Source organism: Callorhinus ursinus, unplaced genomic scaffold, assembly GCF_003265705.2.
Source record: "Callorhinus ursinus isolate GAN/ISIS: 27379988/994484 unplaced genomic scaffold, GSC_fseal_2.0 scaffold24, whole genome shotgun sequence".
NCBI lineage: Eukaryota > Metazoa > Chordata > Mammalia > Carnivora > Otariidae > Callorhinus > Callorhinus ursinus.
In genome coordinates, this window is record NW_027397086.1 from 3,394,766 (window position 1) to 3,421,514 (window position 26,749).

Consider the following 26,749-nt stretch of genomic DNA (forward strand, 5'->3'; position numbering starts at 1 on the left):
CGCCCCCCGACGGGAGCTGAACTTTGCTGGGAATGTATAAGTTATCTGGAGGGAGGGGATGCAAAGTGGAGAAAAATAAATACCAAGAGCTAAGTGGGTGTCCCTGGGCCTCTGGCATCAGCTCAGCCTCTCGGGCAGAGATGGCCTCCAGGGGGGAGGCCCTGATTGTCCAAATACCGCGCTCTAAGACATAGGTCTCTGCTCTCCCTGACGGGCGCCCGCCCTGGGCAGGGGCCGGGGCGGGGGGGGCATGAGTCTCAGAAGGAGGAAAGGGGCCAGCCCCTCAGGTACTGTTCCGTGGCCATGGCCCAGCCAACATCCAGCCCCGGGCTCCTGCCCTGGCTGGGGCCCGGCTGGTCGTCCCTGGGTGTCTGGGTCCCTGGGCCCCGAGGACTCCTCAGAGACCCGGTGCTCAGCTGTCCGCCGGCGCTCAGGCCTGCTCTTTATCGGCCCTCCACAGCCGCTCCTTCACTTCGGGTGGCAACGTGTTGAACAGGTCCTCCTCCACCACCAGGCCGCTGCGCTTGAGCAACGGGCACTCGCCCAGCTCCACGGGCAGGCACTCCAGCCGGTTGCCCCGCAGCTCGATCTGGGTCAGGTTGGTCAACTCGCCCACCCGCGAGGGCAGTGACTGCAGCACGTTGTTGCCCAGGTGCAGGGCCCTCAGCTTCCGGCACTGGAAGAGTTCCGGGGGCAGCGCCTCGATCTGGAAGGGCAGGAGCAAGAGGGCCAAAGTGAGGGGCACAGCTCAGATCTGGGGACTTGGCCGAGGCTTCTCCCTGCCCCCTCACCCCACCCCTGTGCCCAGGCGCCAGCATCCCCTCTGAAGCCCGTTTCAGCTCCCTGGGCCCAGGCCGCAGCACCGTCTGGCCTAAAGCCTGGCTGACCTCCGCCTGTATGGGAAGTCTCAGCTCCACAGTCACTTCCTCCGGGAAGCCTTCCCTGACCTCCTGGGTAACCTAGGGCGCCCATGGCCGCCGGCGTCACCAACCCCTCCATGGTGAAGCTGCTTGACCCCCTGTCACTCCCGGACCAGGCTCTGAGAAGGCAGGGCTGGGGCCCCCTGGTCCCCCACTGTCTCCCAGCGCTCGGCACCCGAAGAAGCATGTCACACTGGCCAGCTACTATCAACTCTGCCCCCTCCTCCATTGCCCAGGGCTCCTCAGGAGCCAGGCTGTGGGGCCTGCCCGGTTTAAGAATAATTCATGAAAGAGAACGGCATGCTGAGAAAATCACACACCCCAGTTGCTGAGAACTGTGAGGAGCACTCCAATAGGGGTGGGGACCCCAGCTCTGTCACCTCCCTGGTCCTGGGCCTCGGTCCCCTCATCTGTCAAGTCACACCCTGATCGTGAGTGCAGGGAGCCCAATATTGGCCATTCCCCTCCTGAGTTTGCAAACTTTGATGACGGGTGACATCCCCACACAGCTTCCTACACAGTGGGCTGGCTCTGAGCACTGATACTATTACCTCATTTACCCATCAGAACTCCCTGTAAATACCCTATAAACACTTCTTCTGCTTTCCAGATGGAGTACCATTTTACCGAGGAGGCCCTAAGGAAGCTAACCTGCCCAGAGGTTCACAGCTGGAACATGGTGGAGCCAAGACTGAACCAGGTTCAACAGCTCGTGCTCTGCTATCTGTCCACACCGTCGGTGGAGCGAGGAGCAAACCGTGGGGCCCGAGTGGGGACCTGCTGTGTCTCTGGCCACCTTCTTCCCGGCCCTTCTGCGAGGAGTCGGCTACAAACCTGGGTTCTCACCGAGCCTATCTGCCAGAACAGTCTCTTTCAGAAGGCTGGGCAGGAGGGACCCCACGCGACCCCACGTGAGGATGATGGAGAGACTGTTTAATAACCCCTGTGAGGTGGCTCTGTCACTGCCCCCACTGTCCCGCTGAGGCCTGCAGAAGTGAAATACAACGTGCGCAAGACCGCGCAGGCAGGAAGCTCGGGAGAGAACGGAAGCAAGCCTTTTGCTTCCTCTGATTCACAGCCTGCACCATGTTCCCATTCTGCCAAATATGGCGCTCACTGGCAAGTCCCTTTCCCTCCCTGGGCCTCAGTTTCCCCCTCTGTAGAATGAAAGGTAGGACGAGAAATGCCTTCAATGCTCTGTGCCTGAGGGCCTTTGGGCAGACCTGGATCTTGGGTGACTTGTTTTAAAAGAGACCCCCGACCTGGGCCTCCAGACACAGCCACTGTTGTGCCCAGCGGTCAGGGATGGAGCCAAGGTGGCCTCCCAGGTGAGCAGGGCTGAAGGTCAGGGACACGAAGGTGAGAGGGCATGACAGGGCTCTGGCAGGACTGAGGGGGGCCTGAGCCTCCCAAAGAGCCCGCTCCCCCCGACAGTGGACTCCTCTGGTGGCTCAGACAGGGGTCAGGGCAGCACGAAAGGCTTGACCCAGTGAGTGCCACAGCTGGGGTTCACGTGCAGAGCTCCCTCCCCACAACGCCCCCTCCCCAGCACCCCCTGCCCTAGCCAGTGAGCTCTCTCCAGGTCCCACAGAGGAAAGAGAGGTGCTCCCATAGCTTGGCGCCCACCACAGCCACCCCTGTCCTTTGGACATGTCCTCTTCCCGAGGACACTTCCGTCACTCGGCTGCCAAAGGCTTGGGGCCCTGTCCTATCACCCTGACCCTGCCCTCTCCTACCTCCCAGGAACCTCGATGGCTCCCCCATCAGCGCTGAAGTAGCCTCAAGTCCACTTAGTCTTTGGAAAAAGAGACAATCCTCCCAGAAGCCTCTGGGGCTGCTCCATCGCCCTCCCGACCTCCTGACAAACCACGTGGAAAAACATGCTGTCTTCTCTTCAGCTGTGATCCAGCTTCTGCCCTGTCCACCCCCAAAACTATCTGGCCAGAGTCAGCAACAGTCCCTCCTCATCCACTGGACGTGAATCCGTTCCTGCACCCAGCTGCCCCACGCGCTTTAAGCCCACACACTCCTGCCTGGCCTCGCTCTTCCGCTTCGACCCCAAAGGCTTGAGCCAGACTCCTCTCTCCCTCCGTCCTCTGCCCCCGGTGATCCCGACAAGGACCCCTCTTCATCCAGGAGTCCAGCGGGGATGAGGAGGGCTCCTTGAGCTTCAGGCTGACTCAACACGGTCCCTTGGATGTCCCAGGGGCTCCAGACACCCAACATGGGACATACAGTCTCCTCTCTGAAAACCAGGGACTCCTCCTGCATCCTGTTTCAGTGACCCATCTTCCCAGGCAGCCAAGTGAGAAACCCCGAGTCACTCAGACCTCTCCCCTTCTCCCCCATCCAATCCAGCCCCATCCTGCGGATTCTCCCGCCCAAGTCGCTCCACCCAGGGCAGCCTCAGTCCAGGCTTCACCCCTGCCAATGGCTGCACCTGGGTTCCTGCCAGCTCTTGACCCCTCTCATCTTGCCCCTCAAACCCACCCCCTCACACTGCAGCAAGAACGATCTCTCCCAATGATAAGTCAGCTCGTTTCTTCATCTACTCAGAGAATTGGGTGAACATCTGCTGTGTGTCAGGCACTGAACGGAAGAGCCAAGATCCACGTCACCAGACAAGGGGAACAAAGAAGATCCGATGGAAATGAGCGGGAAGAACCGGACTCTCTTCCAGCCCTGGCCTCAGAGGAAAGTCCAAATTCCAGGGGCTGCTCAACTCACCGCTCGCCCTCCCACTGACAGAATCTACTAGACTCTCCACTTCCTCTTCATCTGGCTAACGTCCCCTCAACCTTCAGGGCCAGGGGAGATGTCCCTTCCTCCAGGAGGTCTGCCTGCCCTAAATCTGGGGTGAGACCATTCTTGTGTGTGCCCAGGAGCCTCTAGATGTGCAGCCAGTGGGCTTTATTTGTCCCTGTGTCGCTAGCACCTTCCTCTACCCCAGGAGTACGTGAAAACCATTTGCCAAATCAATGAAAGAATGAATAAATGGATCTGTAGACAAACGAACGCACCTTTTACGCCTATTCACGTGAGTTTAAACCTGGGGAAAGAGCAGCTAAGGGCCTGAGCCGGGTCACACCCACCCCTCCGTCTACCTGCAGCCCCGGGTGGCTCACAGAGGAGGAGGAGAGGGGCTCCAGCTTAAAAGGACGGGCCTTGGCTGGGAGGGATGGGGTGGCTGGGTGATGGACATTGGGGAGGTTATGTGCTATGGTGGGCGCTGTGAATTGTGGAAGACTGATGAGTCACAGAACTGTACCCCTGAAACAAATAATACATTATATGTTAATAAAAAAAATTAAAAAGTTACAAAAGTAAAAATAATTTAAAAAATTTTTTAAAAAAGCATGGGCCTGACAAGGATCAGCCCCAGTGAACTTTTTCCCTACAAAGGCCTCTGGCATTCCAGGGGCGGAGACAGGATGTGATTAAGCAGTGTGCTAAACAGGGCATGCAGAGGGTCTCCTTCCTTGGGACAGCGAGCCTGTGGCCAGCTCCTTTCCTGAGGGGTGACCTCAGCCAACAGGTGTGATGTGACCTAACAGTCCTGCTAGGGGTGAGGAGCCCGGGGGTAGGGGATGGAACTGCAAGCCAGGCTGGATGCCTGATGCGCCCTCCACCAGGAAGGAGGGCCCAGCAAGCCCCGGGTGCCCGCACAGAGCCCGCACAGAGCCGGTGCAGAGCCTGCGGGCAGCCGGGCAGCCGGGACAGAGGAGACAGGTTACAAAGGGTCGTGAGGTGCCTTAGTCGGACCCGACTCCAGCGGCAATCTGGCCCCCACACTGTGCGCTGGGGGAAGGCCTTAAAGAAGAGGTTGGGGTCTGTCTGGTGCTCCCCACATGCGGCTTTCCCCCAGGAGTCCAATTTTCCTGATCTGTGGCCTGTCCCAGGCCCTGGGGGCAGATGCTCCCACGTGAAGCAATGTGGGATCCGACCTTCGTCCTTGGACACTCACAGTCATAATTTGGGGGGTTGGAAGATAGAGTTTGTGACTCTTCCGTATATCAGAGTCAAACTCTGATATACGGAAGAGTCAGGCTGGTTTGCAGTAAGAGGGGCTTAGAGAAGAGGGGAGGGGGGCCCAGACCCTCCAATCTGAGTGACATTGGAGAAGGTGTGTCCCTTCCTGGGGCGGCGGGGGGGGGGGGGGTGCATTTCAGGGGACCGCCCGCCTCTGCGGCTGCTGGAGAGAGTTCCTGTCGGGAGTATGGTGCCCCGCCCGGTGTGGGATGCTTTGTGCCACTGTCTGCAGGGGAGGGGCAGAGGTGGTGTCTGAACCAGGTCTCCACCCCGGGGCTTTGGGATCCCACCACCACCTGCCTCACTGTGTCTCCACCTTGAAAGTAGAAACCGGGAACGAGTCACCTTTCCGTAGGTCCCCAGGAAGGGTGGGCAGGGGGTGGTCCTTCCAGTGGCTGCAGCTCTGTTTGCACTACAGGGGCCAGACCACAAAGCCACAGGATCAGCTGGCCCTCAACCCCACCCGCCTGCCTCTGAAAAGGGGCCTGTGGGTGGGGGGCTTCCCTGGCCAGGCAAGGGGCTGGTACACAGGGCTACCAACGGTTTCCTGAGCATCTCCAGGGCGTGGCCTCCCATACTGCCGGCCTGTGATGGTTTGTACAATTTCCTCTCTAGAAAGGCAGGTGGTGACAAGCCCAGGGGGAAGGGTGTCAGCAGGGCCAAGAGCTGCAGAGACCACCCAGCTCGGCCTTGGTGAGCACCAGCCACCCACGGTTTCTGTCCGCCCATGGACCCAGACTGGCCCCTCGGCTCCAGATGTGGTCTAGAACAGGCTCTAGGCTAAGTCCCACCTCCCACAACCCAGCCCTGGGACCTCTTGTCCCTGCACATCCCTGCCTATGAGAAACCCACCCCAAGTCACCTCGGGGGACCGACGCCGCCCGACGACACCAGCCCTCCCGGCAGGAGGACTCTGCAACATTCTGTGGCAGAGACAGGGCCCCCGGCCCAGAGATCCCGAGTCAACAGGTCTGGGCAGGGGGGCCCCCAGGGATCTGTATTCCCAACAAGCCCCCTCCTGGGTGGTTCTGGGAACCACGGGTGAGTACCTGACCACCCCGAGATGCTGCGCCTCCTGAGCAAACCGCCCGCCCCCCTTCCCCAGAGCCACAGCCAGGCCACTCACCCGGTTGGCCGTGACAGCCAGGTTCTGGAGGTTCTGCAGGAGGCCAATGTCGGCGGGGAGGAAGGTCAGGTTGTTGTGGCTGAGGTCCAGGTAGCGCAGCTTGCGGCAGTAGAAGAGCTGGGTGGGGATCTTCTCGATCTTGTTGCGGTTCAGATAGAGGCGCTCAAGGCTGGTAAGGTTGCCGATCTGGATGGGGATGTAGGCGATGTGGTTGTACCACAGCTTAAGGCAGGTGAGGCGGTGCAGGTGCTGGAAGCTGATGATCTCCTCGATGGTCTTGAGGTTGTTGTCCTTGAGGTCGATCTCCTGCAGGTTGTGGAGGCTGAAGATGGAGTGCGGGATCCGCTCCAGGTCGCAGCGGATCAGCTCCAGCTCGGTCAGGTTCACCATCTTCTTGAGGCTGTTGAGGACGATGAGCTTGGTGCCCTCGTTGTTGATGGACAGCTTCTGCAGGTGCACGCCCACGTCGGTGACCACCTGCGGCAGCTTGCTCAGATTGCTCTTGAGCCGCAGCACCTTGAGGCGCTTGAGCTCGCGCAGCCCGTCAATGACAATGTAGCGGTTGTTCTCGGCACTCAGGTTGCCTGTCAGGTGCAACTCCTCCAGAGTCTTCAGGCTGTAGATCCACAACGGGATCTCCTTAATGTCCGTGAACTTGATGTGCAGGGCCCGCAGGTTCTCACGCAGGAAGGCCAGCGCGGGCGCCTCAATCTTGGCTGCCGTGTGGTACAGCCACAGCTCCTTGAGGCCCGTGAGCTGGGCGATGCTGGGCGGGATGGTCACGTCCGGGATCAGCTCCAGCTTCAGCACCTCCAGCTCCACCAGGTCGAACACGGTGTCGGGGATGCCGCTGAGCATGAACAGGTGCAGCTCCAGCTTGTCCTGTGCGTTCTTGGTGAGCCGCTGCCGCAGCTTGTCCAGCGTCCACTCGTTGTTGAGGTTCAGCTGCCGTAGCTTGTTCTCGCTCACCTCTGAGAGGAAGACGGCAAAGCGCTTCGAGTAGAGCGGGTCGTACTGGTCGATGAGGTGGAGCATGAAGGCGAAGTCATTCTTGACGTCGGGGATGTCACTGTAGCTGCTCTCCTCGCGGATGGACTCGAACGAGTACTTCTTGAGGGAGCGCCGCAGCATCCACCACAGCGTGTACATGCAGATGAGCCCGTAGAAGATGACCAGGCTGATGTAGAAGGACGCCAGGATCTTGAAGAGCGTGGCCAGCGGGTGCGCACAGCGGTAGGTGCGGTAGCCCGTCAGGCTCTCGATGTCCACGGTGCAGTCCACGTCGAACTTGATGTTGTGCACGTAGTAGACGGTGTAGCAGATGATGAGGATGAACTTGATCACCTTGATGATGGTCTGCCGCATGTACAAGCGGTACACGATGTCCCCCTCCTCCACGTGGGTACGGAACTTCTTCACCTTCTCAAAGAGCGCCTTGGCCTGCTCCCCCTCCTTCTTGTCCAGCACGCCCGTCTCCGAGCGGTCCACGATGCCCTGCTCGATCCGGGACTTGGTCCGCTGCAGCATGGGTACGGTGGCCTCCACGTCTTCACTGACCGTCGACGACTTCTTGTCCATGGAGCCATTCATCTTGCTGAAGGCCGGCTTGGGGTCGCTCTCCTCCACCACTGTCTCAGACAGGGCCCGGGTGGTCCAGGGCGAGTCGAAGCACTTGAGCAGGATGGACACAAAGTGCTCCAGCTTCGAGCTGGTGCGAGGGAACTTGAACCAGAAGTTGCTGCAGGCCAGGAAGATGAGCGTGTGCAGAAGCACCAGGTAGGGGAAGTACTTGGCGAACCAGTGCAGGCGGTTCTCGTAGCAGACGGCGTCCACGTAGTTGTACTGGTGCCGGTCCAGGTCGTACTTGATGCCTGTGGGGCCCGTGCCAGGGGTCGGCAGCAACGTGGCGTTGGGGTAGGGGGGCTCTGGGCCTGGGGCTGCCCAGCCCCGGAAGGAGTCATTGCAGGAGTCCTTGGTGACCCATTTACAAGGCAGGCAGATCATCTTGTCCTGGGTGACCTGCAGCGTGCCCCCGAAGACCGCGATCATCAGCATGACAATGGAGATGTAGTCGGTGAACACGTCCCACCATGGCTTCAGGATCCGGTATGCTGGCTGTGTGTCCGCAAAGTAGCGGAGCTCCGTCACTGGAATCATGGTTCAACCTGAAAAGAACCCACAGGAGAGGGTTACTGCAGGGCGGCCTGGCCGACTGGGGCCCAGGAGACAACGGACCCATTGTCCAAAATTCCGCCGTGAGTCCAGCCGGGAGTCACAGCCTTGCCACTTGCAGGGGGGCCCACCGATAGGCCTCTCTCCAGAAGCCAAGTGGTCACCAGGTAGCTGGGAAACCACCACCGGAGAAGGCAGGCAGTCTCCCCATTTAACAGACACGAAGACCGAGCACCGAAGTCAGGAGCCACACGAACAGACTGCTAATGTGGCCTCCCCCTGCGTTCCAGCGGCAGCATTTGGGAACTCCTGTTCAGACTCCATCCTGTTCATGATCAGACTGACCAGAGGGGCACGCTGAAAACTCTCAGTTCACTTGGAACCAGCTGCCGAGACACTGCTCCAGTGACCGGAAGAGGTTCCATCAAAGTGTGGGAAATCTAAATGTACAAGAGGGGGCTCGATGTGAACTCACTTCTGTAAAATAGGGAAGTTTAAAAAATTCTGCAAGGGTGCTTGTAATTATGTCCATATAGGATCCTGAGGGGAGAGACACAGACACGCACGTGCACGCGCACGCGCAGGCGCACACACGCACAGTAAGGGGTGGGGCCAAGCAGAGAAAGGACGAGAAAACAAGACTGGCCTCCGCCCCATGCTAGATGACATCACATTTATGATATTATCTCTGGCTGTGTGCATCTACGTGTGTGTGTAAGGAACTAAGCTCAGGGAAGTAAAGTCACCTGCCCAACGTCACTCTACTACTCAGGGCAGAGTCAAGACCAAACCCAGGCCCGTCCCTCCACCTCCCCATTTGCGACGTCATTGTCGCGCGGACCCGCTGTCCACCTGACTATGCCAAGAGTGCCAAGAGACCGCGCCCCGGAGTCCAGCTTCCCTGTCCCCTGGGGTTCCCAGAACTCAGGTCACGATGGGGCCAGCAGACGCCACCACCCGTCCTGGGCCACCAGCTCCAGCCCAGAGGTCAGCCTTCCTGGTGAGGCCAGGACTCACAGGCCAGGGTGAATGGCCCCCCCATAGGAAGGCCCGGGCCTCTAATGACCAGCTGGCTCCTCATACCACCCACACTCCTGGGAAGGGGGCACTCCAGGGGAGGACCTGCTGAATCATACAGTCGGCCTCCAGCTGAAAGAAACCCGGACACTTGTCCCTCCCTTCCCAGTTCCCCAAGTCCACAACTAGGCAGGCACCCAAAGGCTAGGGACAGGAAGGGAGAAGGGGCCAAGCCAGAGGGCCTGAGGGCGTGCAACAGCCTGCCCCTGCAGTGTCCAGAAAGAGGACGCCAGACGCTGGGGGCGGTGCAGTTTATGACCAGGCAGGATGTGGTTGCAGCCTCCCAGTTTTGGAGGGAGAGTGGGTGTGCCAGCCTCCCAGTGAGGACACTCCAGTGAGGAGCTGCCTCTGGGCCCCTGCTGTCCCGGGGCTTTCTTTGCACAAGTCGCCTCTTGACTTCCAAGGTGGAAACTGTTCACTGCTCCGTTTACAGGTGAGGGAACGGGAGGCTGAGAGAGGGAGGAAACAACCCCATCCATTGTCCGTTCCGTTCTGGTTCGGCTGGCTCTTACCCTCCCCCGGCCCCAAACACCCGGTCTCCAGCACATCCTGAACTCGCTGCCATCCCGCCCTTGGCTCAGCCCTCCGGGGACAATAAAAATGACGACGGTGTGTCCACACCTCAGGGGCCTCTCGGTTCAGTGTGAGTGTGTGGGCAGCAGTGGGAGAGGCAGAGCCTGAGACAGGGCAAGGGGCAGCTGTGGCTACAGCCCGAGAGACAGATGCCACCTCCCTGCTGAGAAGGCCTCCGTGGAGGTGCGGGGGACAGAGCCAGGCACCCTGGCTTGGGAAGGCAGAGTTGGGAGTCCAGCGCAGGGCCAGCCTCGTGGGGGTGGCCTGTCTGGAGGGTGGGGATCACCCTCTAGCTGCCCCGTGTTATCTGTCTCACCTCTGCCACCGCCTCACTGGTGGAACTCTGGACAAGTCACCGCTTCTCTCTGACGGGGTTTTGGGAGAAAACTGGGAAGAAGATGCAGGTGCCAAACCCCAGGCCTTAGTCCACAGGGATACCAGGGAAGGGGGGCCTGCCCCGCAACCAGACCCCCGAGAAGAAACAGCTAGGTGGTTGGGGCAGCCTGCTCTCAAGTAGCTCTCGCTGAGGATGTGGGGGGAAGCCAGGGGCCAACAAGCCTGAGCTGGGTTCTGCCCGCCTTGACCTCACTGCAGGGCCTTGGGCGAGGACCTCACTGGCTTTAGGCCTCAGGTTCTGCACAAACACCTCACGGCACTGCTGGGTAGCGTCCACAGAACTGCAGGCTTTCACTGTGCTTAGCGCAGAGTGGGGCAGGCAGGCAGTTCTGGTACCTCCTTGTCACGCTCCTTCAGGGCAGAAGCCTTCGGAACACAATAGGTGCTCATAAAATCAGTGGGTCTCAAGACAGGGCATGAGAGGGGGACAGGGCAGAAGTCTTCGGAACACAGTAGGTGCTCAACAAAATCAGTGAGTCTCAAGAGAGGGCGTGAGAGGGGGACAGGACAGGGCAGGGCCTGGGTGTGGCGGGGAGGCAGGGCAGCAGTGAGTTTCGGGTGGATGTGGGCAGGGCTACACATCCTGATGGGGAGGAAGCAGAGGCTCCTGGCCCTCCCAACCCCGAGGGCCCTGGGGAAGGAAACAGACCCCCCAGGTAGGGATCTCCATGCAGGGACCAGCTCCAGGAGCCAGTGACTCAAGGGCACTAAACACCCACGGAGGGCGGGGGAGGCAGCTCCTGTTCCCAGACTGAAGACTCATAGCCAAGTCCAGGGAACACCCATTTTTTTGGGCCCCCGTTTTTTTTTTTTTTTTTTTTTTAAAGTAAGCTGTACACCCAACGTGGTGAATTCACAATCCTGAGATCAAGAGTCATGAGTCATGCTCTACCGACTGAGCCAGCCAGGCGCCCCCACCCATTTTTTTTCTCAAGATAGTTGTATTCGGGTAATGTATACATAGCATAAAATTTACCCCTTTAAACTTTTTTAGGTATACAATTCAGTGTCATTAAGTACACTTCCATTGCGCAGCCACTACCACCATGGGTCTCCAGAACGCTTCCGTCTAGCTAAACTGAAACCCCGTCCCCAATTAAACTCTAGCTCCCTATTTCCCCTTCCCCAGTCCCTGGCCACCAACCATTCTACTTTTTTTTTTTTTTTGGAGAGAGAGAGAGAGAGATGGGGTGAGAGACAGAGGGAGAGGGGAAGAGAGAAAATCTTTTTTTTTTTTTCTTAAAGATTTTATTTATTTGACAGAGAGAGCAACAGCGAGAGAGGGAACACAAGCAGGGGGAGCAGGAGAGGGAGAAGCAGGCTTCCCGCTGAGCAGAGAGCCCGACGCGGGACTCGATCCCAGGACCCTGGGATCGTGACCTGAGCCGAAGGCAGACGCTTAATGACTGAGCCACCCAGGCGCCCCGGAAGAGAGAAAATCTTAAGCAGGCTCCACACCAGGCGCAGAGCCGGATGCAGGACTTGATCTCACAACCCTGAGATCAGGACCTGAGTCAAAAATCAAGAGCGGGATGCTTAACCCACTGAGCCACCCAGGTGCCCCTCTACTTTCTGTCTTTATAAAGTTGAAGTACCCTAGGTACTTTAGGCCTCAGGTTCTGCACAAACCCTACTAAAGTACCCTACTAAACTACTAAAGTACCCTAGGTACTTCATAAAGGTGGAATTGTAACAGTATTTGTCTCTTGATGTCTGGCTTACTTCAGTTAATAGAAAGCCCTCATCCATGTTTTAGCATGGATGTCAGAATTCCCTTCCTTTTTAAGGCTGAAATATTCCCCATACCCGTTTTACAGACAGGGAAACCGAGGCTCAGAGAGAGAAGCCATGTGCCCAACTTCACCTGTAAGTGACAGAGGCCACCTTCAAAGCCAGATCCACGGGGCAGCCCAGGCATGCAGCGCCTCCAGGGGGCCATGCTGCTAGAGCAAATCCCACATGGCAGCTGCCTTGCGACACAGCTGGTCCGGTCAGGAAAGCTCCACAGGGAAACGGGCAGACCCAAGGAAGTGGGGATCTTCCTTCCCAGTTACAGAAAGCACCCTTTTCAGGCCGTTTCCTGCAGGCAGTGTGTTCATCCCCTCCCTGCACTGAGCCCTCCCTAACCGGTATGGCCTCCTAGCAGACGTGTGGAACAGCTTCTCTCCCACGGCCTGTTTCCTGTCCCAGAGCACAGACTCTGTCGTGGATGTGACCACATTTTGTAAAAGGTGGTCAAGGTGCCCAGGGGCGTGTGATCCCAGGCCTGTGCCCACCATGGATGCCTCCCTTCCGACTGCGTCCCACCCGGAGGTCAGCCAGCGAGGCTTGGCTCTAGAGGTGCTGATGTCACCAGACACCCCCTTGTCCTGGCCACCCCTGCCTGTAGCCAGCAGGGAGGGAACAGCGTGTTGAGGAGCCAGGACTCCTCTCCTAGAAAGTGGCATGTTGGTCTCCCCATCCATAAACTAGGGGTGTGGGAACAGAAGCCCAGCCAAGCTTTCGGGACTATCAGAAGGCACAGAAATGAGGCTTCCCAAACTGCCTGTGTGTGGGCCCTGGGTCAGGTGGAGAACAAGCCCCGAGCTACGTGATGTGAACTTAGTGCTGGAGGGACAGCCAGGCCAGTGAGCCTCTGCCCTGGGTGCTGGAGTGACCCTGAGCAGGCGTCTTCGTGTCTCTGAGCCTTAGCACCCCCATCTGTGGAAGGGGGCTGAAGCAGACACGGGCCTGGCCCCCCAGAGCAATCCTGATCTCAACAGTCAGGGGTGATTGAAAAGTGCACAGAACAGGACCAGAAAGGAAGGAAATGGATGAAGCAAAGCACCCGCAGGGCTGGCAGACACCTGGCAGAGACGCAGGTAGGCGGGGCCTGGCCCACAGTAGGTGGGCGGTAAGCACTTCCTGCCACTACAACGCACCATGGCCTTTTCAATGGAACCAAGGAGCTCTGTAGGTAATACCAATGTGGAAAAAAGCGAGATCCAGAAAAATAAATAAATACAGTCCCATTCTGATAAACCCTTGACCAACAGTCCCTGCCCCGTGGGGAGGGACGCCCTCTCGGAGTGGGAATAAGAAACCGAATGAAAGGAAACTGACTTTTTTTTTAACCAGCGTGCATTATCTTTGTGATTGAAAAAATATCAAAGTTCCAAAGAAATAGAGAAGAAAGAAAGAAAGAAGAGAAGAGAAGAGAAGAGAAGAAAGAAAAGAAAAAAGAAAAGAAAAGAAAAGAAAAGAAAAAAGAGAAAGAAACCAAGCGGGCGCCTGGGTGGTTCAGTCGTTGAGCATCCGCCTTCAGCTCAGGTCATGATCTCAGGGTCCTGGGATCGAGCCCCGCATCGGGGCTCCCTGCTCGGCAGGGAGTCTGCTTCTCCCTCTGCCCCTCCCCCTTGTGTGTGATCTCTCTCTCAAGCTCTCTTTCTCTCTCAAATAAATAAAATCTATGAAAGAAATAAAGAAAATAAGAAAGGAAGAAAGAATCAGCCCTCATTTGAAGCTTTGAGAGGGCACTTTGGGGAGGGCAATGGGGAGCTGGGTCAGATCAGGTCAGGTCTCTGCCCCAAGAGGTGGGGAATTTGGCGAGGATCCTGAATAGAGGCCAAAGATCAACGGGTTGAACTCAGGCAGCTGAGAAAAGACAATAAGGCAATGTGTGTGCCTTGCTGTTCCCAGAGTTCTGGTCCGGCTACTTTTCCTTCTTCCAGAACAGAGGTCTCACTCTGAGCTGGAGACTGTGCCCTCCTAGAAGTCAGGGATTAACATCCACCAGTGAGGTGGGAGACCCCTGGCTGCACCCAAGAAGAGCCTGGGAGGCAGTGGGCAAGAGGCCACCCAGGGGCCGGGGGCTCGGGAGGCTAGGAGTCCCACAGTACAGAGGTCACTCCAGATTCATCCAGGTCCCTTATGCGGAGCCCAGAATATGGTGGAGACAAGATTTGCTGACGGGAAGGACACAGGAGGAGGGAGGGCACCAACTGTCTGGAAAAGATTCTAGGACAAGAATCAGTTACAGGAATGTTCATCACCGTGTTATTTATGCCCTAGGAAAACTGGAAACCACCCAGGTGCCCATTATGGGCTGACTGGTTAAATACTTATTAAATGATCAGATGATAGACTATATGAAATAATAAGAACACATTAGAGCAAGACACCTGATGACTTGGTTAGAGAGAAACTGTCTGGAGTATGTGACCTACAAAAGTAAGTAACAGGGGCGCCCAGGTGGCTCAGTCAGTCGAGTGTCTGACTCTTGATTTCGGTTCAGGTCACAATCTCAGGGTTGTGGGATCAAGCCGAGTCGGTCCCCACACTCAGCAGAGTCTGCTTGAGATTCTCTCTCTCTTTCCCTCTGCCCCTCCCCCTGCTCACGCTCGCGCTCTCTCTCACAAATAAAATCTTAAAAAAAAAGAAAAAGAATAGCTACAACAATTTGGAAGAACAAGGTGGGAGGAGACTTACTACAAAGCTACAGGAATTCAGCCGATGTGGTGCTAATGTAGGGATAGATGGATGGACCACAGGAACAGAAAACCAAGTGTAGAGACAGATGCTACAATGTCTGGAAACAGACATGACAGTGTTGGCTTTGCAGGTCAGGGGGAAAGAATGGGCATCCATGAACGGAGTTGGCTCTCAGCTACTCGTGTGAGAAAAGCATAGCCTCATCCACTTCCTTACATGAAAAAAAATTCCAATGAACTGAAGACCTAAGCCAAAACCTGAAAAGGTTTAAAGAAAGAGCTAAGAGATCAACTTAGGAGAGGAAAGGATTTCCTACTGGAAAAGTATGAATCCTAAAAAAAAAAAGGAAAAGTATGCATCCTTACAGGAGAAGATTGATACTTTGATCATATTAAGTTATAATGTATGCGAATCGAAGAACGTGCTAAGTAAAAAGAACCCACAGATTTGTTAGAGATATTTGCAGTGTGCCTAACTACCAAAGGATTACTATCCAGGACAAATACAGAACTCCTACAATCGCTTCTCGGCCTTTTGGCTAAGATCAAGTGTAGAACTCCTACAAACACAAGAAAAGAGACAATCCAATAGAAAGAAATGGCAAAATACACAAATAGGGCGTCTGGGTGGCTCAGTAAGTTGAGCATCTGACATTTGATTTTGGCTCAGGTCACAATCTCAGGATTTCAGGGTTGTGAGATTGAGCCCAGAGTTGGGCTCCGCGCTCAGCAGGGAATCTGCTCGAGATTCTCTCCCTCTGCCCTCTTACCAACCCCCCCATGAGTTTGTGCACATCCATGTGCGCTTGCTCACTCGCTCTCTCTCTCTGAAATAAATAAATCTGGAAAAAAATGAATAGACAACTCATAAGAAAAAATGCAAATGGAAATTAATATATGAAACTAATTCCTAACCTCATTACTAATCAGGTAATGTAATCAGATGCCATTTCACTCCACTGGGACTGGCAAAAATGCTGAATTCCTGCCTGAGATTAGGACGCACATATCCTGCCACTTCTCTCCTAGTTAGAGATCTCAGAGAATCGTTACACACACGTGGAGCCATGGACAAAAATGCTCATTGAAGAGTTGTTCCTAACAGCCCCAAATCAGCGGCCACCCATCCATCAACAGGAGAAAGGATAAATCATCATCATCATACAATGGAATGTGAAAGCAACGAGTTAATGATCTATACCTGCATGTACCAACGTGAACAGACCTCAAAAACGATGCTGAGCCAGAAAACATGCTACAGAGTAATGCCTTATGTGTTATGGAAGGATTTCTATAATGTATATATCCAGGTGTTGTAAAGCTATAAAACATGCATGGAGAGCCCCCAAATCAAGATAATAACCCCCCCCCCCACCGAGAGGGAAGAGAAAGGGACTGCGGAAGAGGCTTCACTTGTGTCTCAAATATTTTGAGAGAGACTGTATCTGAACCAATTAGTGCAAAAGATATTTGTCAAAATTTACCAAAATAATCATCCATTTCTACCCCTCCTTGGCGGGTCCTCTCTCCGATCCTTACCCCTGCCAGGCTGAGCTGGAGGCAACAGGTCTGGACCCATTGCCAGGGCAGCAAATTCAGCTCCTCCTTCCAACTGGCCTGTTCCTGACCGGCGCGGGGGCACCTGTGGTCTCTTGAGGATCCCGCAGAACGCAATTCCACCCCCTGCCTGGGGCTGCCCTGCCTCCAAGGAGCTGCCCAAGTCGGTAGGAGGCAGCCAGACCCTTTTCCACTTGCAGGTGGGGAGAAGCGGGGCCGGGTTCCCGTGGTGAGGCCCTGGGTGGGGGTCGGGGGTCAGAGAAGCAACCCAGGGAGCCCCTATCTTCCCCTTGGTGACAGGCAGATCTCGGAGAGTGCAGAGAGCAAGAGCTTTGGAGCTGCGAAGACAGGTTCAAAGCCAGCTCTCACCTGAAATCCTTCCATGACCCCGGGGCCAATCACTAGCCTGAGGCTCTGTTTTTACAACTTTAAAATAAGAATAGTGTTCCCTACCTCATATCTCTGGATACAGGGACCCAAAAGATGTCCAGATATTAAAAAAAAAAAAAAAAAAAAAAGATGCTGTCCAGTAGAGGAAAATATAGGCTAAATACAGGCTCTGTGAAAGAAGCCAGTCACAAAAGGACAAATGCTGCAGGAATCCACTCATATGAGGTAGGCAGGCAAATTTATCAACACAGAAAGTAGAAGGGTGGGTGCAGGGGCTGGGGGAGGGGAGGGTGCGGAGCCAGTGTTTAACGGGGACAGAGCTTCATCAATTTGTGTGCAAGATGAACACAAATTCTGCGGGGCGCCTGGGGGGCTCAGTCGTTAAGCGTCTGCCCTCGGCTCGGGTCAGGATCCCGGGGTCCTGGGATCGAGCCCCGCATCGGGCTCCCTGCTCCGCGGGAAGCCCGCTCCTCCCTCTCCCGCTCCCCCTGCCTGTGTGCCTACTCTTCCTATCTCTCTCTCTGTCAAATAAATAAAATCTTAAAAAAAAAAAAAAAAAAAGATGAACACAAATTCTGGAAATCACTGGTGGCTGCACCTTGACGTGACGGCTTTAATGCTACTGAAGCCGCACTTAAAAATGGTGATGCTTTTTAATTTTCCAGTTATGGGGCTCAGACCGCAATGTAACGAAATTAGGAGAAGAGAAGCATGATCTCATTCTCCGTCCAAAAAAAATCCTATCAGCAACTTATTGCTGTATGCATAGAAAAATCTGGAACGCTGTACATAGAACTGTACGTAGTTAAGTCTGAGGGTGGGCAAGACTGTAGAGGGCTGTCCATACGACACACTCTTCTATCATTGAAGTTTGGTACTTTGATGAGTAGGGAAAGCACCTGGGGAGAAAAGACCTTCCTCACTGTGTGATTTCCGAGGATTGTAAAAGTTTATGAGAAGGACCTGCCATCTACTGAGTTAGGAGACTTGTAACTACTTAAATGACATGACATATCCTGCCTGTGGCCCAGAGAAAGGTGCGCTATGGTTACAAGCCCCTGCCATCACAGAAAACCCTCCCGGAGCAGGGGGAAGACACCCAGGTGAGGGTGAGCCACAAGGACAGGCACCTCCAAGCACAGACCTGACCCCCCGGAGCCCTCCAGGACCTGACCCGTCACACAGGCCACACTCAAGAGCCTTGAGCTTCTGGAGCCCCCCGCCAGGCTTAGGACCCCAGGAACGGATGGAGGTAGAGAGTCGGCGATTTGCTCTCAGAACCACCCCTTAGGTATCCCTCGACGTTGTTGATTTCCCCTGATGCTTCTTCCAGAAGGGGAAGGGAGTCAAAGAAATGACCCGCTGCCCACTCCAGCCCAGAGGGGGACCACCCCAGCATGCTCCAGTCCCCACGTCAGCCTGCAGACCTTTGGCTTTCACACTCGAGGCATGGCAGGCAGGCCGGACTACGGGTAAACAGGGCACAGAGAATCTTTTGTTAAAGCCCAAACAGAGATGCTGGGCAAGCTTCCCAGGCAAGAGGGGAGGCAGGAGGCTGGCGCCCCTCCTTGTACCACACTTGGGAAGGCGGTCTGTCCTTCTGATGCTCTCACAGGGAAGGGGGAAGGGCCATTCTCCAGAGGCCTAAGGAAGACAGTGGGTCAGGGGCCCTGTCCCGGAAGGGCTCCGGGCCTGCGAATCTGCTCCTCAGCCAGCACCCCTGGGCTTCCTCTGGTCCCAGAGCCAGGAGTGGGAAGAAAGGTCTCACCTCGTCTTCGGGTGCACACAGCCCCCACCCACTCAAGAGCAGGGCATTGCCCTCCAGGCCCCCACACCCACTTGGGGTGAGTTAGCAGCAGGCTAGGGGCACTGCCTGGCTGGGCACTTACCCCGCACAGAAAGGCACACCCTCACTTCCCGGGAAAGGAAGAGGGGAGGCAGTCAGGGCAAGAGGGGTAAGGCACAGGTTTCATTTCCAAACTGCTCTCACATTTGGACTGGGCCTCCCAAACAGGTCCGTCCTCAGGCAATCTTGCAAGGCTGTGGCCTACCCGACGGGGTGAAGGGTGACAGGTGAGGGACACCACCGAGGGCTCCCAGCCAAGCCCACAGAGCAGCAGGCCAGGCTGGAGGCCCAAGCCGCCCCCTTGCCCACCCAGCACTTCCTGTGCCTCAGCTGCCCATCACTTCACCAGTGGGTGACCCTGGGAAAGTCACCTTACCTCCCAGGGCTCTGGTTTCCTCATCTGTAAAATGGTCATGACTTGTAGCAAGGACTGAATGACAGAGTCCGTGGAAAGGTCTGGCCCAGGGCCTGCCATGTATTTAAGACCACAATAGTAGCTGCTGTTATTGTTACGGCAGGTTTCACCCGTCCCTTTATGGGAGAGAGGTTAAGCGACCTGTCCAAGGCCACAGAGCTAGAAGGTGCTGGGACAGATCCCCACAGGGCTGACTTTCCATTGTGCCAATCTGCCTCAAAGGCAAGCAGATCTCCCGGGCCCTACCTGAGCACCGAGAACCCCGGAAATGCTTCCTAGGACCAGACCCCTTTTTCTGAGGGATATGTGGAATCAAGGCCTCTGCAGGAAATCCTAGCAGAATATACTCAAATGCCTCTGGTATCTCGGGGATAGCTTTAAGGAAACTCTAGAAGGGAGCCCCACTCTGTCGGGTCTGGGCCCACAAGCCAGGTAGCCACATCTGGGCCCATGGGGGCAGAGGGGCCTCGGTCTGCTATGAGCACCAGCACTGCGTGCCTGGACCAGTTATGGAATGGGGGCAGAAGCACCCACGGGAGGCTGCAGACACATCTGCTGAGACCCCAGGGGACCGGGACTGAGGCCAAGGTAAGCTGCCTATGGCCCGGCTCTCTGGGCTGGAGGGGGGCTGCCCCCAGAGATCGTGATGCAGGGTGCCAGGGGAAAGGGGTGAAGGGCAGGATCACCATGTGCCCAGCCCCTGCCCAGCACATCTGTCAACAGCCAACCCTGTCAGAGGGCGTGAGTTTGGCGGCGGCGCCTCTGAGGGTGTCCAGGTGGCATGTGAGGGCTGTGGAATTTTACAGCCGCTTTTCCTCCAGTGGAACGTTGCTCCAGGCAGGCTATACGGCAGCAGTCCGTTTAATTTTGAGGTTTTAGGCTCTCAAGAGACAGTTAAACATAGAACTTGCTACGCGATGCAGTAGGAACGCACTGGGAAAGACAGCAGGGGATGTTTGTGGCTGGGAGTAAAAGCCGTTCTAGAAACCTCAGTCCCACACATCCTTGAAGAGGGAATGGTTAACTCCCCGCATGTACTGGGAAGTCACTAGAACCCCCGGTCCTGAGGAGAGCTTGGCCCTGCTTCTACACCAAGGGCTAATCACAGGGACTCCTTGGCCACAGTGGGGACCAGGGCTGAAAGCGTCACTCTGCTCAGCGGCTCCTGGCACGGTCTGCAGACCGACCGCCAGCCTCGCACCAGCCTGAGAGCATCCTCAAAATACAGATTCCTGCCCCCCAACCCCATCCCCGGCTCAGGCTCTGCAGGTATGTGCTGGGGGGTCCCAGGGAACCCAGCATTGTAACAAGCCCCTGGGCAGCTCTGAAGTGCCTCCGAGCCTGAGAACCTGGAGAAGAAAAACCGAAGGTGGTGTAGAAAGAGCATAGGCCGCCAAGGCAAACAGATCCGGCTTCAAGTCCCAGCTTTGCCACCCGCAGGCAAGAGCCCTCGCCCCTCCAAGCCTTGGCCTTGAGCCTGTAAAACGGTGGAACCACCTCACAGAGGAGAGCTGCTATGCGTACGCGGTGACCCGGCGCACCACCCGCCCAATGCTCGGACCGTGGCCGCTGACGACGACCGGGGACATGAAGGCCCCGCTGCTAGGAGGAGGGAGAAGGTGGGGAGGCCAACTCCTGGGGCCAGAAGTGTCTCGAGTGAGAAGAAAAAGAGACTGTAGGGAAAGAACAGGAGGAAGAAACACAGGTGAGGAAGACAGGCCACCAGGTAAGGACGCCTCGTTCCCAGCTCGACCCTGCCAGACCACAAAACCAGGTGGCCAGGCCTGAAATCCCTCCTGTCCCAACAGAGCGGCTTTCGACCCAGATCACAGGGCAGCCTCCTCCGCACCTGCCCACCCTCAAGATTACAACCCAAAAGGAGGGGCGCCTGGCTGGCTCAGTCGGTGAAGCGGCTGCCTTCGGCTCAGGTCATGATCCCAGGGTCCCGGGATCGAGCCCCATGTCAGGGTCCCTGCTCAGCAGGGAGGCTACTTCCCCCTCTCCCTCGGCCTCTCCCTTCCCCTCCTCATGCTCTCTCTCTGTCTCTCTCAATGAATAAATAAAAAAATCTTAAAAAACAAAAAACAAACACCTGAAAGGAGAGGGGCGTGCCTGGCTAGCTCAGTTGGTGGAGCCTGATCTTGGGGTAGTGAGTTCAAGCCCCATGTTGGGTGTAGAGATTACTTAAAAATAAAATCTTAAAAGCAAAAAACAAAAACCAAAAAACCTGAAAGGAGCATTCCGAAGGGACCAAGACTTCCCCGGGGAATTGCCAGGGTAAATGAGTCAGGGCCATACTCATGCAACACAGCAACTCATGCGTGTCCCTCCCAACTCCCAACCTGGCCCCTGCCCTAGGCAGACAGTGGAGGCTGAAACCTCTCAGGACGGCCCATGCCGTTCCCTCCAAGCTGTCCCTGGCACGGAGGAGGAATTCTGATCTCAGATAAGTAGGACCTGCTGCTTCCTGCTCATCCCTGGCCAGAGAGACCTCAGCTCAGGCCTCCCCTCTCCTGTCGGGGAGGCAGGGTTCCTCAAAGCCAACAGGAAACTCCAGCAGAGCAGGGCTGGGGTTTGCTGACCTTGTCCCAATAAACAGGAGAGTCAACAAAATCACACACCAGGCATTTCCTAACCGCAAACCCCCCCCCCCCGCCCCGTGCTGCTGTAAACACCCTCACAGATAGCTCCAAACCCCGGAATGGTGAGGATGGGGCAACAGGAGCGTGCTGACAGTACTCACACGCAGACCCACCCTTCCCTGGGAAAGGGGTCCTGGGGGGGCCAGGAAACGAAACGGGAGCAAACTGCGAACCAGCAACCCTGACAAGACTTGACATGGGAAGGGCGCCTGGGTGGCTCAGATGGTTAAGCGTCTGCCTTCGGCTCAGGTCAAGATCCCAGGGTCCTGGGATCGAGCCCCACGTCGGGCTCCTGGCTCAGCGGGGAGTCTGCTTCTCCCTCTCCCTCTGCCCCCCCCACTGCTCATGCTCGCTCTCTCTGTGTGTGTCGCAAATGAATAAATAAAATCTTCAAAAAAAAAAGACTTAACATGGGAAAAATAAGCAAACAGTAATAATACATGTGGAATAATACACTCCTCCCCATTCATATCTCTGGAGATGGGGATCACAGGAGACTTTCGCTTTCCATGACATCAAAATCAAAACATTATAAAAACATACAGCGGAAACGCAGCTATTTTTGTTAATAACAAAAAAAAAAAAAAAAAAGATTACTATTTCTTTTAAAATCCTGGCTGGGAAGGGCCGGGTCCTCCTTAACCAGAAGCTGAGGTGACAGGTGGATGCACGGAGCCCTCGGGCAGAGAACAAAGGACCGTGATCTGGGATTCGAGGATGTGGTTCGGGTCCCACAGCCCTCCTTCCTTCCTAACTCTTGGGCGAGCTGCTTCCTCCCCCTGAACCTCAGTTTCCACATCTGTAAATAAGGGACAACGGCCACCGCCTGAGTTTCCTCAAATGGCCAGAGGAAATCACTGATAAGGGTGTGTTTTATAAATTATAAAGTAGTCCATCCAATGCCGCTCAGGTTACGGAACACGTCCTGGGACGTACTCTGCTAAGTGCCTTCCCTCTATCAACATACTTAATCTTCAAAATACCCTACAGGGAGGTAAGGTGCTAAAATTATCGCCTTTTTACAGCTAAGGAAACTGAGGCTCAGAGGGGCAGGGTGACTGGCCCACAGTCCCTCACTGAACACGTGACAGCGAGGCCTCAAACCCGGCTCTGACTATGAAGTCTGGGTCCTTAACCAGTGCACTCTCCTGCCTTTGGGAACCGGTTTCCAAAGTGCAGGCCAAGGAATCCCGATCCCCAATGGTGTCCACGTGATCAAATAAGCACAGGGACACACAACGTGCCGGCTCCCCCTCCGAGCCGCCTCAAGCTCACTCCGACGCAGTCAAGGCTGAGAGGTCCTGCAGCAGGGACAACTTGTCTCCCAGGGTTATCTAACCACTGTGACCACAGAAACTGGTGTTCCACGGAACACACCTTGGGAAATGTGGTCAGGTCAGACTGACAAGACCTGCGCTGAGAGAGCAAAGAACAGAGGTGCACCATGAAACCTAACATTGGCATCTGAAGTCCAGCAGCCACATCCTCCTCCGCCGGCCACTGAGTCGGGAGAAGGAAGAAGCTTTCTGTCTCCTGCCACCTTTGCCCTCGATGCCCTGAATCTACAGTAAGAAGAGCAAAGGACTGCAGAGATGGATACTGCCCTTTGCCCTCTAAGCTGGGGAAGGCACCTGACTGGAAGCTGGCCTGGAAGGAGAGGGGCCCAGTCCTTACCCCGTGGACGGCTCTGCTATCTGCGTGTTGGCTGTCGGTGCTGAGGCTGGCCCACGTCTGTCTGGGCAGGGTCTTGGCATTCCTCTCGCTCCATGGAAGCTGCCTCCCTACGAGGAAGTAAGAACTACTGTCAGCAGGGATGTGTGACCATCAGAGTTACCTGCTGCGCTGCCAGCATTTTCTGAGTGCTGGCTCAGTGCCAGGCCCTGGGCTGGGCTCTTGGAGTGACAAGAGAGAACCAGACAAGCTACGGGGCAATGCCAACAATTACCGTTGGCTGTGGAGAGCCCAGGGCTCCGCTGGGGGTACCTGGCAGCTACAGGAATATGGAAGAAGCACTAGACCCAGACTAGTGGGGTGAGAGAAGGCTCCCTGGAAAAGGTGTTGCCTGAGTTGACTCCTGAGGAAGAGAAGAAGCTGGAGAAAGAGCATTCCAGGCATAAGAAACAGCACAAGTTTGCCTGGAAGAGAGAGAACATGACAGCTAGACAATGCTGAGTGGTTCAGTCTGACTAGATCTCGGACTGGAGGTGGGAGATGGCTGGACAGGAGCCACAGTGGGGCGAGCTGGGTCCAGGCAAAAACATAGCCTCAGCCCAGACACACGAGTTTGACTCAAACACAAAATCCAACCAGCACCTATTAGTCAGGGAGCATTTAGTGAGCATCTACTACATCCCAGGCACTCTGCTCAGAACCATCCACAAGACTCAAAAGGACAAGTCAGCAGGGTGGGGGGAGAAGTGTGATCAGACCACAGTAGGGGTGGGGGTGGGGAGTATCAAACCACTAGGAGTTGGGATGGTGGCTCAGCCACCGGGGAGAGGCCAAAGGATAAGCAGGAGTTAAGAGGAAGGAGGGAGTGCAGGTGGGGAGTGCACGGGCAGACAAAGGGACCTGAATGGCTCTGGGAGGCACTGTGGAGCCTTTTAACCACGTTTACCAGTAAGCATTTCACGCACCTACTCGGTGCTAGGCATCGTGCTGGGAGGAAAGAAGCAGAAGACAGTCCCCAGCCTGGAGGAGAGATAGGTCAATAACCCAGTAAACCCACACAGGGTGACGGCAACTAGCAGTAAAGCACCTAGAGCTGTAAAGACAGAGAGGCCACTAAGCCAGACTCTACCCCAACCCTGCGCTCCTCAAGGACGGAGTCCCCACTGAGGCTGGGCAGCCCAGTCACCTGACCATGGCCCAGCCTGAACCAGAACTCAGGCCTCGGAACTCCCTGTCACTGATGCTTCTAGTCCTCCCTCCTCCAGGAAACACACACTGACCACCCCCAACATATTCACCCAAAGCTAAGGCCTCCTTCCTCTGTAATATTTCTATTATTATGCTGGCCACTGTGTCAATGTTTTCCTGCATGCCTCTCCTCCCAGACTGCAGCTCAGAGGAGGCCAGGGACTGTGTTCTCTAGCATCATTCTTGGTCTAGGCCAAGTACTTACTAAAGAATGGCCAAGTGGATGAATGGACGAATAAATGATTGAAGGATCGAGGGATGGAGAGATGGTGTGCTGGGCTCTAGGGCCCCACACCTATCTCACCTGACTCCTCATCAGGTCTTAGACCATTAATCCGTGCCTCAGTGTCCCCATGTGAAAACTTGGAATCACCTCCACTCTCAGAGGACAGGTAGTCAGGAACCAGGCTGATCCCCTCCCTCCAGCTGCTACAGGTGAGGTCCAGCCCAAGCCAGGCAGCAACCCAAGACCCAGCAACTTCCCCAAGTTCCGACCCAATGGGGCAATCCTCAGGTTCCCCCTCTGTCCGGAAAGGCCACTCAAAGTTTGCAGAGGAAACTGGTGGGTGTGCCCGAGGGATGGAGTACAAAAGCACATCATTGAGTTGGGGAGGAGGGCAGTCACAAACATTTCTTGGGCCCCTGCTCTGTATCCTGGAAGGCAGAGGGGCATTAGACCAGAACCCAAAGCACCTCTAAGACTGGGAACACAGGAAAGACAGAGGCCGGTCATTCATGCCCAGCATCTCTCCAGTCCGCCAGCACAAGTCATCTGTCCTTACCTCCCCTCACAAGCCAGAGGAAGACCTGACCTTCATGAAGGCAATGCCAGTGTGACTGAGCCACGGGCACTGCCCAGTCTCTCTGAGCAAACTCCCACTCCCCCACCCCCTCCACAGGAAATGTAACCAACAGCAGACCTCCTCCTCCTGCCTCCAGCCTCCAGTCTGTCTGCCTGCAGGTCTGTCTACTCGGAGAGGTTAAAGAAACTCCTAATGGAAAAGGTGGGTGAGGCCCATGGGAGCCTTTCTAGCTCACCAAATCCCTCCTCCACAATCTAGGCCCAAATTCCCTTTCTCTCACAAGCTCTCTCCCTCTTCATGCTCACACCTCATCCTCAAAAGGCTTCCTGGGGTAGAGCCGGGGAAGAAGCATGAGGGGACTGTGGTCAGCCCCACCCTTCCAGCCAACTCCTAATCAGAAGGGTGCCGGACACCCCCCAACCATCTCTCCTCCTTCCCAAAAAAGGCAGTCCGTAGTTGCATCAGCTGAGCACCAGCCCAATCTTGGTTCACTCCGGTCCAGACCAAGGGGAAAAAACAGTCAACAAAAGAAGCAGAATCATCGTGAACCTCAACCACCCTGGCCATGCTCCTTCAGCCTGGGAATCAACTTTGCTGGATCTCCAGCCCGGACCTCATCAGATCCGGCTCTCAGGCCCACACTGATGCACAGGGCATGGGCAGGGCCCCGGGGCCTCAGACCCTGAACCGGTCTTCCCGGGAACCCCAGTCCACACGAGCCCCAAGATCTTAGCCAGGGATCCTGCCCCCAAGTCAGGGCACTGTTCCCGCCCGATCAAGAGGAGGGAGGGGTCCAAGGGAAGTGGAGGGGGCCAGGAGCCCAGGAGAAGAGAACCCGGGAAACCTTTCAAAACGGAAACAAAAACAAAAACCTGCCAAGGAGAGGTTCCAAGGTGGAACCTCTAGAAGTGGGGAGTGTGTGAGTGTAGGGGTTCGGATCTGGGGGAACCCAGGGGATGACAACGGGACCTGGGGGAGACCAGGCGGAAACTCCCGGTATGTAGAGCGCTGGGAGGCACTGGGGTGCCCGGGAGGGGGCTCGCGCGCCGCGGCACCGGGAAGAGGGTGGGGCCCCGGAGACCTGGAGTACGGGGGAGCCAGGAGGCAGGCCGAACTGAGCTGCCGCGGGAGGCCCCCAGGGAGCCAGCCGCGGCGGGCAGAGCCCGAGCGGCCCGAGACGCCCGGGACCGGGCAGCTGGCCGGGGGCGTGTAGGAGTGGGTTTCGAGAAGTGACAGCTCGTGCCCCTTTCCCCGCGCCACCCGCTCACCTGGTCCCGCCCGGTCCGGCCGCCCAGCAGGCAGCCCCGCACCCCCGCCGCTCCGTCCCGCCGCCGGCCGCTGCGCCCCTCCGGCGCCTCCTTTTGTTTGTCCCTCACTGCACCACTCAACCTCCTCCGCCCAGGAAGTGACGTCAC

General features: G+C 56.2%; 1 protein-coding gene and 1 long non-coding RNA gene across 4 annotated transcripts; one reads left to right on the forward strand and one right to left on the reverse strand.

Annotated features, from left to right (window-relative positions):
• Window positions 1-26,742, reverse strand: LRRC8A (leucine rich repeat containing 8 VRAC subunit A). 3 transcript variants are annotated; one of them, XM_025888126.2, is made up of 4 exons: window positions 26,603-26,742; window positions 23,287-23,393; window positions 6,076-8,240; window positions 1-706 (listed from the first exon to the last, which is right to left on the reverse strand). In XM_025888126.2, exons 3-4 carry the CDS (start codon window positions 8,230-8,232, stop codon window positions 431-433), a joined length of 2,433 nt encoding a protein of 810 aa, XP_025743911.1. In that variant the 5' UTR covers window positions 8,233-8,240; window positions 23,287-23,393; window positions 26,603-26,742; the 3' UTR covers window positions 1-430. The 3 variants fall into 3 exon arrangements, with proteins under 3 accessions (XP_025743911.1, XP_073761739.1, XP_073761740.1); XM_073905638.1 differs by lacking the exon at window positions 26,603-26,742 and adding an exon at window positions 24,249-24,269; XM_073905639.1 differs by lacking the exon at window positions 23,287-23,393 and having other exon boundaries at window positions 26,603-26,723.
• On the forward strand, window positions 9,483-21,020 carry LOC112836649 (uncharacterized). Its single transcript, XR_012382173.1, has 3 exons — window positions 9,483-9,757; window positions 20,411-20,696; window positions 20,779-21,020. It is a non-coding gene; the product is annotated as an uncharacterized lncRNA (long non-coding RNA).
• Window positions 26,743-26,749: the final 7 nt, after the last annotated feature.

Excerpts from the sequence above, each read along its gene's own strand:
- LRRC8A (XM_025888126.2), bottom strand. The coding sequence starts at position 8,232 with ATGATTCCAGTGACGGAGCTCCGCTACTTTGCGGACACACAGCCAGCA. Across the intron at positions 707-6,075 it reads TGGCTGTCACGGCCAACCGG|ATCGAGGCGCTGCCCCCGGA; the intron begins GTGAGTGGCCTG and ends CTGCCCTTCCAG.